The 14973-nt window shown below is 37.1% G+C and overlaps 2 protein-coding genes across 2 annotated transcripts in view; one reads left to right on the top strand and one right to left on the bottom strand.

Annotated features, from left to right (window-relative positions):
- Positions 1-6131: 6131 nt before the first annotated feature.
- Positions 6132-6788, bottom strand: LOC149571549 (uncharacterized). Its single transcript, XM_089815704.1, has one exon. It carries the CDS (start codon positions 6786-6788, stop codon positions 6132-6134), a length of 657 nt encoding a protein of 218 aa, XP_089671830.1.
- Positions 6789-10152: 3364 nt separating this feature from the next.
- LOC149571548 (uncharacterized) overlaps positions 10153-14973 on the top strand; it is a 43216-nt gene continuing 38395 nt past the window's right edge. The window contains exon 1 of the mRNA XM_089813065.1: positions 10153-10944. Coding sequence (XP_089669191.1) covers positions 10643-10944 — 302 coding nt within the window. The 5' untranslated portion in view covers positions 10153-10642. The remainder of the gene's footprint in view (positions 10945-14973) is intronic.

Below are 14973 nucleotides of genomic sequence, written 5' to 3'. Positions count from 1 at the left end.
GAAGATGCTAATTCATAATAGAGATGCCATTGTGTGATAGAGACATTGATCCATTATTGGTACCTACAATCTCTGAAAAAACTCTTTTTTATTTTGTCAATTTTAAAGGTATGTGAGTCTCATCAAGCATGCCAAAATGTATACGAAGTAAACACACTAATTACTAATAGAAATAAATATAAAAGAATGTCAATACAAACATACTACTTCATACATGCATTTTAGTCAAAATGAATGCACTCATCTCCATTTGATTTCTCTTTTAATTCATAATGTGGAATTCTCTCCTTTCAACATTATAATAGAGTTTAAATGATGTATCCTAAGGATGTATGGTCGCTAGGATGGATTTTATGATATGAAACTAAGATAAAAGTATATTCTAACTAAATAAGATTATATGTTTAATATATGCAAGCTAATTTAAATGCTCAATTGTGATAGAAATGGATTCCTATGTGGAATATATTAATATAATAGCACAATGATGACAAATAAACTCCAATATCAATCTATTTAGATAATAATGCAATGGAAGTGGATGAAATGTATCAGATAAATGTTCAATTTGTATATTTTTGGAGAGAAATGGATGGTTGCGATTGAATGGGAGTGAAGGGATAATAATATATGGAGAGGATGAGGTGGTTGACAAGTGGCAAGAGAGTTGATCATGCAAGAGATGATCTTTTTCTCAAATGTGTGAGCAACCTTGGCAAGAACAACAATAATGTGAAGTGGTGGACAAGATGTAAGAGTAGGATGATTCAAGGCGACTTGTATCATGGCCATTTATAAGCCATGTGGCTAGTGGTGGGAAATAAAGAGAAAATGATATGGTGACTAGTTTATGAAAGTGTAATAGGTGGAGATAATTTAAAATTAAAAAAATGTGCTCACATGTGTTCAAGTTAATTTTAAATTGTGAAAAAAGGCTAATGAAGCTAGGAATTAGGATATTAGGCAAATTAAGATATCATGCTAATTAATCAATTAACTAATTAGTAGGTAGAATTTATGAGGGAATTAGATGGTCGGTTAGTTTAGTTAATTAGAATTAATTAAGCTAATAGGAAAAATCTTACTAAAGCTAAGATCTATGAGTTGGATTTAGATCAACATGTACTGTGCTGCATGCTTGAGGATTCAATTGTGATAGTTATTTTAGCATTCACAATCCATCATCAAGATGATATCTTAGGTAGGTTTTTTCTGATGATGGATAAAAAGTGTGATCTAAAACATTGATGTTTTAAAATCCCACATAATCATATCCAAACACACACATTGACTAACTTATGGATTGTGGAGATTTACTCAATCTGAATTGTGTAATCATAAAAGTGAAATAGAGTGATATCTATTAAAGTTCTTAGTGCTAAGGTGTGTGTCTGGTAAGTCATATATTGCATTATATTGTCATTTTAGTTGGCAACATCTATTGCATCAAGATCTTTAATTAATCTAGAGCTAAGTATGCTTATTTTATTCACTTAAATTTTAGTATTGATTTTTGTAGTATAATTAAGTTAAACTCTTTAGCATATATTAGATTGTTGGTCATTATGATTTAACTAATTTACTTTAACATATTTTGATTTTTTTTCATTTTCTATTTCATCAATGGATTGAGCTATTGTGGCCCACCTTTATAGAAATAAATTTCATAATATAATGGACCGAGTCTTCCAATTAAATAAAAAAAAAAAAATATGCACCCTCTACTCATCAACAACTCTTTTAATCATTATAAAAATGCAATTATAAACCTTCTTCATGATCCCAATCAATTTGAGTTTTCAATTAAGAATAAACAATTACAATGACAAATTCAAACTTAGCTCAAAACATATACGAAAATCAATAATGTTGCATCTAAGATGAAAAGATTGACTATGTTTATTTATTATAAATGAAATTGTAATATAACCAATAATATTTGATTTTCAATTTTAAGCAACAAATACAATAAAATGTGTTTGATTTTACATTTCACTAAATTAATAAATATTATCACATGTTCATCTTCAACACTAAATAGACAATATATACATGACTCACATTAAATGACTAAAAGCATTATTTCATAACAATAACAATATATCTCATGACTCACGTTAAATGTTGCATCTAAGATGAAAAATTGACTATGTTTATTGTACTTTCCGTAGGCAAATACTATTGCATTTAGTTTGCCCAAAATTCCAATGACATATAATTATTTTTGAAATAAAGGTTTTTTTTTCTAAAGTTTAATTATTTAATTATATATTTTATAAACTATATAAATTATATGATTGGCTCAATTTGTTTTGTCTTATAGGAGCCCTTTTCTTGGAGTTCCTCCATATTGCATTTTAAACTTATTTTTCAGTATGCTAATGTTTTTCTTTTAAAAAAACTCTACATATCCTTTACTAGTTCTTTTGTGTAATTTGGAATAAAACATTTAAAGACAGATCCTCTAATATCATTTTTTGTAAAAACAAAAGTAAACATTGATATTTTTTTTTTTTTTGGAAAAAGAGGGGTAAAAATTTATTCAATCACAATCAAGATACAAGGCAAAGGCCAAACGGCCCAGCACAACACTATAAACATCTGTCCTCCAGGAGCAAATGATCAATAATCTCACGGTACTCAGTGGGTAGCGCTTCCCTACTATTAATATCCCATTTACCCTCATTCATAGACGCCCACTTAGCCAGACAATCTGCCACTCTGTTCGATTCCCGAGGGATATGACAGAAGGCAATAGAGTCCAGCGACTGACAAAGATCCAGAATTTGTCTGGCTACAGAGGCAAGTTGCCAACTAACATCTTCCAATCTCTGGTTGTGCAACATATCCACAACAATCTGTGAGTCAGACTCACAAATGATCTTCTGCCACTCTAACGAGAGGCCACACTCAATAGCAATCTTAATAGCCAAAGCCTCCATCAAATTATTAGAATGTTGACCCTTGTAAGCAGAAAAAAGAAACACTACACCACCATCATCGCCTCTACCAATAGCCCCAATACCGGCATGCCCAGGATTCCCCCGAGAAGACCCATCTGTATTGATCTTCAAGAAACCTATCGGGGGAGGGGACCATCTCCCATCTCTACACACCCGCTGCTTACCATGGCTCGATCGTTTGCTTGGATTGCCTCCCCACCAGCTATCATTTAGATGCAAATTCCTCACAATACCTTGATCCCCAGAATCAATATTAACTGCCATATCACACTTTGCATATATCATCTCCTAGAGCCTATTAAGAATCAACTTCCACAATTGGGAGTTGCCAGTTTTGACATTACAGATCTACGATTCCTTTCCAGCCAAAGATTCCATAGAATAAAGACCGGGCCGACCAACCAGGCCACCTGTAGGAAAGAAGTCTTTGCTGGAGGTCGACCCAAGCTCTCCCAGAAATCGATAAGGGAATTAGCATGAATACAACCATGACCCCAAGCCTCCCACCATCTATGCCATATCTCTCTCGAGAAGGGGCAGAGAAAAAACAAGTGTGAGATACACTCCTCATCTTGCAAACAAAGAACACAAATCGAGGGACCCTGAAAACCTCATTTGCACAAAGTCTCCCAAGTAAGGCATTTCCTCTAAGCTAACAACCATAAGAAAAAGTTACACTTGGGCCACAGATAGCTGCTCCAAACTTTCTTCCACCAGTACACTTCAGCCAAACCATGAAGGTTCTTGTCCAGAATAGCATATCCTCGAGCCACTGTAAATTTACCCCTTGGACTTGGACTCCAAGCTAGGTTGTCCCTCCCACTGAGAGAGCTACACAACCTATCCTCCAAAACACGAGAAAGGAGAGCCCGATCCTCAACGGATCCACCCATCGGCCACTCCTAAGGATCCTTCCAACAAGTTATCTCAACATTGCCTAGGCATTTAACAGTCTTAAAATCCTCCACCTTAAGCCAACCAGCATCAACAAAAGATTGGGAAAGAGGAAGAAGTTGGGGAAAGCTGGAAAGAATAGGAGGATGGCCATTCCATGAGTCCTGCCAAAACAAAGAATCTGAACCGCTGTTACAAATCCAGAAAGCCCCTCCTTAACAAGTTGAGTCCCCTCTTAAGAGTATTCCAAATGCAGGAGCCTTTCCCCATCAAAGGAAGTCGTGGTACCTTGGAGCAGCCTGCACTAGGAAGGTACTTATGGGAAATAATCTTGGCCCACTCTTGATCTTGGCTATTACACCAACGCCAGTATAATTTGGCAGCCAACGCAGTGACAACAAGAGTCATCAACCGAAGCCCGAGGCCCCCCACATGCTTTGGCCTACACACAGATTCCCACTTAACCAGACTCCACTTGGAGGAAAGCAAATTACCAAACCAGAGGAATTGCTGAGAAACAACATCAAAGTCTCTCACAAAACTAGACAGAGGAACCTTGACACAACACCTGTAAATGGGAAGGGACTGCACCACAGTCTTAAGTAGAACCAATCTCCCAGCAGAAGATAACCATCTATATGTCCAATGACTAACCTTACTTCTAAATTTATCCAAAATCCCCTGCCAATAATCCTTCCGCTGAGCACCCAAGGCCAAAGGGATCCCAAGATACATCAGGGGGAGTGAGCCGATCTGAAATCTAAGAATTCTAGCAATCCTATTCTAAATAATCTGAGGAGTGTTAAATAAATAAATAGAAGACTTATCCTCATTAATTTTCTAACCTGAGGCTTTTAGATAGATATCCAAAGCTTTCCTGAAGTTAACTGCCTCACTAATTGTAGCCATGCCCATAAGGCCAGTATCGTCAACAAACTGAAGATGAGAGCAAGAAGGAAGGTTATTACTCCAACTCCATCCATGGATAGTACCCTGCTGAACCTGAGCTTTTAAAAATTTGCCAAGCCCTTTTGCCATAATAATGAATAAATAGGGAGATAAAGGGTCACCTTGCCGAAGTCCTCGAGAGGCCCCAAACAACTCAGAAGGTTCTCCATTAATGAGTACAAAGAAAGAGGCCGAGGTCACACAGCTAAGAACCCATTCCACCCATTCCACCACAAACCCAAAAGTCAAAAGAATTTTTTGTAAGAATTCCCAACTCACTCGATCATAAGCCTTGGCCATGTCAAGTTTTATAAACATAACTTTCTTCCTAGAATTAGCCATAGAGTGGACTACCTCTGTTGCTATCACAACTCCATCCAAAATTTATCTTCCATCTACAAAGCCACCTTGTTCCGCAAAAATCAAAGAGCCAAGGAATGGCTTGAGCCTTTCTGCAATTAGCTTGGTGATGATCTTATATACCACATTACATAATGCTATGGGTCTGAAGTGATCCAACCTATTAGCTCCTTCCTTCTTAGGTATGAGAGCCAAGAAGGTGGAGTTCAGAGACTTCAACATCTATTTATTCCTGTATGATTCCTGGACCACATCTAGAAGATTATACTTTATTATCTCCCAAAATTCTTGGAAAAATTCAATCGAAAACCCATCTGGACCAGGGGCCTTACCTTTCTTCATATTAAACACAATTTTCTCCAATTCAGGAAGCAAGATAGGATTTAGAAGGGTTTCGTTCATATCTGCAGAAACAAGATGAGGGATACACTCCAAGATGTCCCACTCCTCAGGCCTAGCTCCAAGCTCCTCCCTAGAAAAGAGAGCAGAGAAGTACTTGACCACCTCCCTAGAGAAAGCCTCACGGGAAAAGATCTGGGATCCATCAGATAAGACAAGAGAGGATAGAGAATTCCCATGTCGTCATGCCTTAACGAAGTTGTGGAAAAAAGCAGTATTCCTATCCCCCTCCTGAAGCCAATCAATATGAGATTTTTGCTTCCAAAAAATCTCCCCTCGAAGTTCCCATTCATCCAGCTCCTTGAGGGCAAGAACCTCAGCTTCACTCCTCTCAAAACTCAACCCAAGGTCCCGAATCTGGCGGGTGATGTTATCTAGCTTGGTTTGGGCAGCCTTCTTCTGAACATGTAGATAACCAAAACATTGTTTGTTCCATCCCTTAAGCTTGTATTTCACATGCTGAAGTCTCTTGCTGAAAGTATACATAGCCGTACCATGATCCGGCATCCCCTCATACCACCAATCGACCATTAGATCGGGTAAAGACAAGTCTCTTAGCCACATCAACTAAAATTTGAAAGCAGGATTCTTGGTGACCCGGTATGAAGTGATGGAAAGCTTAACAGGCCAGTGATCCAATCCCCTCCAATCAAGAATTTTAGAGCTGGTAGTCCACCTGTTGTCCATCCAGTAGCAGGAAACCAGAAATCTATCAAGCCTTTCCAAGATAGCCTCACCACCGCATCTCCGATTATTCCATGTAAAGACTCCATTATTTGGTTTCACATCAATGAGAAATAAAGAGCCAATCATTTCTCTGAGTAGATTAGATGATTGATCTAGCCTAGCAAGCCCGCCTCTTTTTTCCTCAAGGCTAATGACCGCATTGAAATCTCTTGCCATAATCCATGGAAGAAAAGGTTCCAGGGAGCGAATGAATCTAATATGGGTCCATAATAGAACTTTACCTGCAAAGTCCGTTGGAGCATAAATGTTGGATAAGAAACACCTTTCACCATTCTCAAAGCTAGTGGCAATCAAAGAAATGGAAGACCGACTGGATAACCACCATAATGGGGAGATTTTCCTTGGGTCCCAGAAGCAAGCCACCCCTCCAGAACTATTCAAAGCACCCACCCCCTGCCAAGCGCCATGAGGCCAGATATACACTGCACACTTGGCCAAACCATCCAAAGAAAGTTTAGTTTCTTGAATAAAAACCATATTAGGAGACTGAGATTCAATTAATCTACGAACAACCTTTTGCCTGGGGATGCTGTTCAACCCCCTTACATTCCATGATATCACAATCATTTATGGGGGTGAGAGAAATGTGAATCAATGAGACGCACTGACCCAGACTCCACCAAATTTTCAACCATTATCTTCACTTTCTCTTGATCAGTCTTTCTACCACTTTTTATCGGCTTATCTAGAGGCCCCTTTTTGAAGGGCTTTTGATGGATGCCTAAAACAAGAGGAGCCTTATTGCCTTTACCAGAGCCATATGCCCCCTTAGGCTAATGAGAGTCATTGGACACCCCTGCTGGTCCCTCTGATCCCTGTGCTCCACAAAGATCCCCAATAATCTGAGCAGGATGAGGCACATCCATATCTAACTGCTCGGCCTGTAGGTCACCTGTATTAAGATGCCGATCCTCTCTCTGCATTACATCTTCATGAATCTCTTGCTGAATATTGGCCTCAGAAGAGGGCTCAACTGGGATACCTTCTACCTAGAGCATCAAACCTGTTAAAGGTGTCATCCGTCTGTCCGTCCATCCAGGCTCTCTTCTTACCTTTGCCCTTGTTCTGATATTTAACCTGTGTAAAACACTCATTGTCAATAGGTCCATTGGAAGCCCTAGCCTTTCCCTTGTCCTCCCTAGGGGGAGCTGGGGTATCCAAGGAAGGATTCTTATATCTGGGACAACGACGCAGTAGGTGACCATACTCATGGTAGATTGTGCACCTAAATGGGAGAGTCTCGTAATCCAACTGTTGAATCCAAGAAACTGAGCCCATACAAATCTCCATAGAATTTGGCAATGGGTTATTCAAATCAACTTCAACACAAATACGAGCAAAAGAAATTACCTTACGATCTTGCGTCTGAGTAGCCGATCCCATAGGTTTTCCAAGAAGCATCGAAATTGAATGAAGAATATCCTCCCTCCAAAATTCCAGAGGCAGTCTCGGCAGGCGAACCCAGACAGGAACACGAGAGGGGATTTCCTCAGCAAAATTAAAGCTCGTGTGCCAGGGCTTGATAAATAACCCCACCTAGTTAAAGAAATAAGGGCCACCTTCAAACACCTTATTTCTATCCGACATGCAAGAGAATATAACCACAAAATAATTATTGGCTGCAATTAGAATCTCCATATCTCCTTCTGGATTCCACACCCTACGGGCCCAAGAGTCCAACACCGGTAATGAAAGACGAAGGCCCAAAAATTTGCATATAAGAGCATGATTGCTTCAATACTCGACATCCTTCGAAACCTGTTCAGGTTGAACGACAAGAATAGGGCGAACCTCAGCTTTCTGTAAACATCCATTAATTTTTTGAAGTCAAAAATTTCCATTCGAAGAGGGCTCTCCTTCCATTGATTGGGAATTGCCCTTCAAACCCTTACTATTGACATGCACCCCCGAACCTAGCTCACCCATTACCAAATCCTCACCAGAAGGCCGGGCAAAGGCGACCCCAAGATCCCCCGTAAACCCCGAGCTCGGGCTTGGCAAATTAGCAAGGGGAAGAAGGGACAAAGGCCCCTCAATCCCGCACAGCCGTGGGCAGCCACTCATGATGCCACAGCAAACCCCGACGCCTCACAACAGACCCAATCTCGTGGTCAAGAACAACACAAACCCCCTGTACGCTAGTCACGTCCCCTCAACCGCCACACCCAAGCCGAACGCAAGCTCAACGCCAAAGGGAGGCAACGAGAACCAGGTCGAGCTAGGGCACGCAGGCCCTATCAGAGCAAACTAGAGCGTCCATCGCAACCATTTCCGTAAACATTGATATTGCTTCTATGTTGAAATATTAATTTGTAAGTAGGTGAACCTATATATATATATATATATATATATATATATATATATATATATATATATATATATATATATATATATATATATATATATATATATATATATATATATATAATGTTTATAGTTGTATGAAATCAATTATATACTCCTATTATTAAAACTTTGAAAACTAATCATGGTAAAAATAATTTGATATCATTTATTATTATTTCAAATATTATATTTATTATATTGAAGAAAATAAGTAAACTATCTATTATAACATATAAAATAAAATATTAAATATTAACTATAATGACATATTTATTCTATTAGTTATAATTAAAACTACATTATAACTATGATGGCAAAACGTGGCACTTGTTATTAATGAAATTGTAATATAACCATAATATTTGGTTTTAAATTTTAAACAACAAATACAATAAAATGTTACGTTTCACTAAATTAATAAATACGAACACACGTACATGTTGAACACTAAATAGACAATATATACATGACTCATATTAAATGACTAAAACCAATATCTCATAGTAACAATAATAATATACAAATAGGAGATTTTAACTATTCTCAACACATAATTGTACGCTTACTATTCTCCACACAAATAGACTATTCTTACTATTCTCCACACAAAATGCTACTATTCTTCACAAAAATAAAAGACAATGAATAACACAAATGAATATAAATATATTTTCATTCATTTTGTTTACATTTTTATAGAATTTTTGGAATTGACACAAAACCAAAAACAAAAAGTCATATAAAAATATATGAATTGAAAGTGATATCAAACCAACAAAAATCATATAAAAATCTATGAATATGATACCATTTTGTGGGCTATAAAGAATAGCTATATCCAACAATCCATAACAAAATAAGTACAAACATAACCACAACCTCTAAATAAAACTAAACAAAACCAAAAACCACCCAAAAATACCACACCACAACCACCTTAACACCACCCGCCCACCAACAACCAGAAAAACCCTCACGCAACTTTTTGAAGATTATTCAAAAGTCTAAATAGTCCCAAACAAACCTGAGAGAGACACGATCCCTTCGCTTAATTGAAACGTTGACTCTAAACCCACATGGTATCATGAGCGCATCCCATAAATTAACCAGAGTTAAAACAATTTCCTAAAATACTCAAAACAACGTAAAATACAATCCTAAACTCGAAGCCTGTAAGGACGAGAAGTGACCCCTGCCCACTTGAAGTTAGCGCCCACACAGCACGTGGCCGCACGTCTCGGTGGCGGGTCCCACATTAATTCAGCATTGGTCCTCTAGTCATACGACACGTGTCACGGATCCCACCCATCCACTAAAATATTATACCGTACTGCAAATCTACGGGATTGTTGCTCCCATACGCAATCATCATTTTATATGATGGCACGCACTCACAAACTTTGATGCCGCTATCAAAATTAATTACGTTGCCCTAAAGTTAATAAAATAAATAATTAATTAATTAAATATGTCCCACACCTAAAGTCTAAAGGTGCCCCACTTGCCATGCATCACATCTTTATCCAGAGAGAGTAGGAGAGAGAAACCGTTGGGGAGAGAATCCAGTAAGAGGAGAGAGAAAAGAACACACGTCTGCTATTCTTTTCCGTCTTATCAGATGGACGACTGATCTCTGTAAATCCTGGCGGACGATCTATGTGAATTGAAGGAGTTCTCTCAAGAATGTTCCTGGAATCGTTATTATGTTTGAGTTTTAGGCCGTGAATTGACTTTTTCTGCCATAATTTGAGCTGTTTGCCCTGCAAATTCAAGGTAATTGGTGTTTTGAATTAAATCCATCGGCTGCAGAAATTCTTGCAGTCTCAAATTATCTGTCAGAGGAATTGCGATTTATGTACAGGAGGGAGGTTCAAGAAGCCTGTAGAAGTGAAAATCCTGGGAGATGGATAGATTATTGAGGCTTGGATGGAGCTTCTAGGGTTCTGAGAAGGTGGATTTCAAAGCTTTGAGGTAATTTGGATACCATGGGTGGAGTTACGTCTACCGTGGCTGCAAAATTCGCCTTCTTTCCGCCAAATCCACCCACGTATAAGATAACCGTTGACAAAGATACCGGAGCATTGAATATGACGAATGTGCCGCACAGGCAGAATGTGGATGTCCTGAAACTGCATACGAGAAGAGGACAAGAAATCGTGGCGATTTATGTGCGGAATCCAGTGGCAAAGATGACTTTGTTGTATTCTCATGGCAATGCGGCGGATTTGGGTCAGATGTATGAGCTTTTCACCGAGCTAAGTCTACACCTTCGCGTTAATTTGATGGGGTCTGTACTCAAAACCCTATTCTGTTATTGAATTTTAATTGGACGGACATCTTTATTTGTTTATAAGGAAGTGATGGAAAGGTTCTTCTTCTTCTTGTTTGTTTTTGGTTAATGCCATTTAAAGGTTTTTTGATAGTTCTAGTTTTACAAATATCAGTGGTATTAGTGTGATAAGTGCATACTATTACCAAGATTTTCACAATATTTTCTAAAATTGGTTTCCTCTTGAAATGCTAATAAAATTAGCAATTTGATATTTCACATTTCTTTTGGTAAAATTAGATTAACCATTTTTTTTAATAAAACTAATATATTTCATTTCCAAAGGAAAATTGATTCCCTACAAAATTTTAATAAAATTAACAAAATATATTTTTAAAAAAAAACATGAAAAGAAAATTGGCTCCAATCATAGAATAGAGTAGAAGAATTTTATTTTCCCTGAGGTCAAAGATGGCCTACGGGGATGGCAAATCGTGCCATTTTAGCTTTCTGATCTGCTGATCTATTGTTAGAAAGATTTGCGTCTTTAAAGCTCATATTTTGTACTGTTTTCGAAACAGTATTCCTTTTCTTTTGAAATGGAAATAATATTCAAATGTGCTAATTGTCATCAATGAGAGTTTTTCTGCTAAGTTATGTTTTTTGGCCTAAGACTATGGATGTGTTTTGGAAATGCAAATGGTCTCCAAATATCCTAATTGTCATCGATGTGAAATATTTTCTGCCACACCCTGGTACTATTGATTATTCGATCCTCTGAATTATTTTAGCCATGTTAACATCATGCAAGTTTGATGCCAAGGAGTATTCCTAAATATGTACTCACTCTGTTTTGCTTGAGATGGTGGGTTTTATTTTCTGGAGATGTATCTCATCTTACCTGATTATGTTTGTGGTGAATGAGTGGTATAGACAAAATACAAAAATCATGCATGGGATTGATTCAGCAAACCAAACATATGAAGTTTTTATCAATATATTTTAGAAAACTTTGGTAAGAAAAAAACCTGAAAAATCATTAAAGAACAGGTTTTAACATTTCACACCAAGATCTGGATTAAATCGTAATATTTGTGATTTTGTAGCAATTTTCTTGTGCCTTGGGATTTGTACCCAAGTATGGGAAAAAAAATTGCTGATTTGTTTCCGAAATGACTACTGACTAGTTCAAGCCACAGATACCTGTGAATTTTTCCAAATATTTATTCTATGAGTAGCAAAAGGCCCAGTCATTATTCTCTTGACTTAAATTAAGCTCCTATGCTTTCCTGAAATGATATTATGATTTATTCAATACTTCTATTGAACTGTGAATTTGTTGAGAAAAATGGATAATCAATCTCTTCAGTCTTCATGCAGTTATTTTACAACTGAAGATTATAAGCCAAGTGTTTTGACAGTCGGTGATTATCTAGTTTCTAAATGAAGATGTGAATTCCTCATTACAATTGAGATAATTTGATGTTAAATTCATATAGTTCATTTGACGCTGAATGTACTGCAAATTACCTTTGAATGTCAAATAATTATGTACAAGATCATCTCAAACCAGAGGTTGAACAATCAATGGCAATTTTACACCTCATCTATGCACAAATATCAGTGTCATGAAATTTAGTTGTCTTTTCTGTTCAGATAATTTATTGATAGTTTGCAATACAGAATTTACATATTTTTAAATGTGTAGTCTTAGTCAATGTAAAAAAAATGTCTATTGTTTTTACTGGGTTGAAAAGAAAATTCCGTAGTTCTACAGACTTTCAGAACAGTGGGATGTGGGGTCTGGAGATTGGGTTTGGGCAGGGGGGCGGGGATGGGCCATGGACCTAAATTTGGGGCTGATGGGGAGAATCTACAAAGTTACTGGTTCAGGGTTGGCTATATTGATTTTTCAAGATTCAAGAGGGGAGTATGCACCTTCAAAGAATGTATAACAGTTATAAATCTATACATTATTTTGGGAATTAAGTTTAGAGAACCACTGACATGCATATAAGGAACACAACAATCACAAAATTACAACTTTTATGTCAATTTGTACAATTCATGATGCTCATATGAGCATTTGGGATGAAAGTGATCCTGCATGAACAATTTTTTTTCCCTTTTTCATTGGTTTCCTTGTTTTAGTTTGTGGTTGCAAGATTTCTTTTCATGGTGATCTTCTTATAGTTTTCTTCACGACTTTAAATAATTCAAATCAACCCCCTAACACTAATTCCTTTCTTGCTGGCATTTATAATTCTTTTTTATGCTTGCATGGTTGGATTGTTGTGGTTGTGGTATTCTTGTACCACCTTCTGCTGGCCATCACATAATAACTAGGCAATTATTTTCCAAATTGAAAATTTATTGAGTCATGGACCATCTTGTGTAGACTCTTGCTAGTCTTTTTAGGTGGTTTTTTTCACTTGGGAATTTTACGCGCTTATCCAGCACACAAGGTCAGGTCTATTGGTTACTTTAAAAAAAATGATTCATGTGTTTAGTCACCAATTCATTCTAGCATCAATTTTCTTAGCTGGTAGCCTCTTGATTGCCTTTAATTGTCCCCAGAATGTCCAACCCCAAGTATCGGTGACATTAGACATATTGATGGAAAATGAAGCCAGTGGAATATTTAGAGGAGGCTAGTTGATTGAAGAAGATAGAGAACTAATGGGGTTAACTAACGGACTTGTGGATTTTGAGGCCTGTGAACTGATTCTGTATGTTTTGATGGTTACATGCCTATTCTATTTTATGCCTGTAAGGCCTATAGCTTAATTTCTGGCTGTCGTCATTAACTGTTAATTTGTATGAGGTTTGCATTCCTTTTAAAATCTTATGTAGGTAATTTTGTACCTCAATTTTGAACTGTTGGAATTTTGTCATTTTGAGAAAGGATGTAGGTCAGACTTGGCAAATAAGAAGTTCTTTCTGTTTGTGTTGGCTGCTAGATTTTAGTCATTTATTTCAAGTATGTAATTCTAGGCAGCATCATTTTATACACAGTAGGCCAAAATTTGGAGTTTTTTGAGTTTGTTACAAGTAGTGGAAGCCCTATAATTGCAAGAGGATCAAAAAATCATGATGGCTCATGGTGATGCTGGATTTTGTAAAGCATTAAGGGAAGTAGGGCAAGGTTAGAGGCCTTGGAAACAACACAAGTGGGGTGTATAACAGTTGACAGTGTAAATGAAGATGAAGAGACGGCATTTGAATTATTAGACAAGGAAGAGTGTCAATGAATGAACTCTAGACGGCATTTGAACTATTAGACAAGGAAGATTGTCAATGAATGAACTCTCCATTAGTACCATTTCTCTAATTGGAAATCGACTGCAAAAGGAGACTTCATTGTATAGTGGAATTTTGAATGTAGAACATTTAATAGGTTGGATTTCAAAGATGGATAAATATTTTGAATTTGAATAAGTAGACAACCCACAGAGGTTGAAGTTAGCTATCGCCAAGATCAACAATCACATATTCCTTTGGTGGAAACACATGCAAATAGATTGAAGAAGGAAATGAAAGGTACAAATTCGATCCTGGGATAAGATGGTTACAAAGTTAAAATCAAAATGTTTACTCTTTGATTATCATCTTAATTTGTTGGGGTAGTAAATTATAAGGTGAAAGGAATTGAGTGTGCAAGCCTATATTGAAGAATTTTATTGCCTCAATTTGAGCTGGTCATGTTGTGGATGATGAGGAAAAGGCTTCCAGATATCCAAATGGACTCCTTTTATATTCAAGATGAGATTAACATGATTCAACGAAGATCAATAGAAGATGCCTACTAGCGTGCCTTAAGAGATGAGGAGAAACTAACTAGAAAGCAGTAGAGCAACACTAGAAGAAGAGGAACATCCATTCAAGGAAGAGGACAGTTTTCTGAAGATAAAAGATAGCAAAGTAATGAAGTGGAACCTAGTGCTTCTTATAATGAAATTTATGATTTGGTCCTAGAGGAAGAGGAAATACCTTTAGAGGAAGAGCACATTTAGGGAGAGGAAGGGGTAGCAGCTTCACTTACTACTA

This window comes from Cupressus sempervirens, chromosome 2, assembly GCF_028749045.1.
Source record: "Cupressus sempervirens isolate cs-2001-9-10 chromosome 2, ASM2874904v1, whole genome shotgun sequence".
NCBI lineage: Eukaryota > Viridiplantae > Streptophyta > Pinopsida > Cupressales > Cupressaceae > Cupressus > Cupressus sempervirens.
This window is presented reverse-complemented; position numbering and strand designations above follow the sequence as displayed.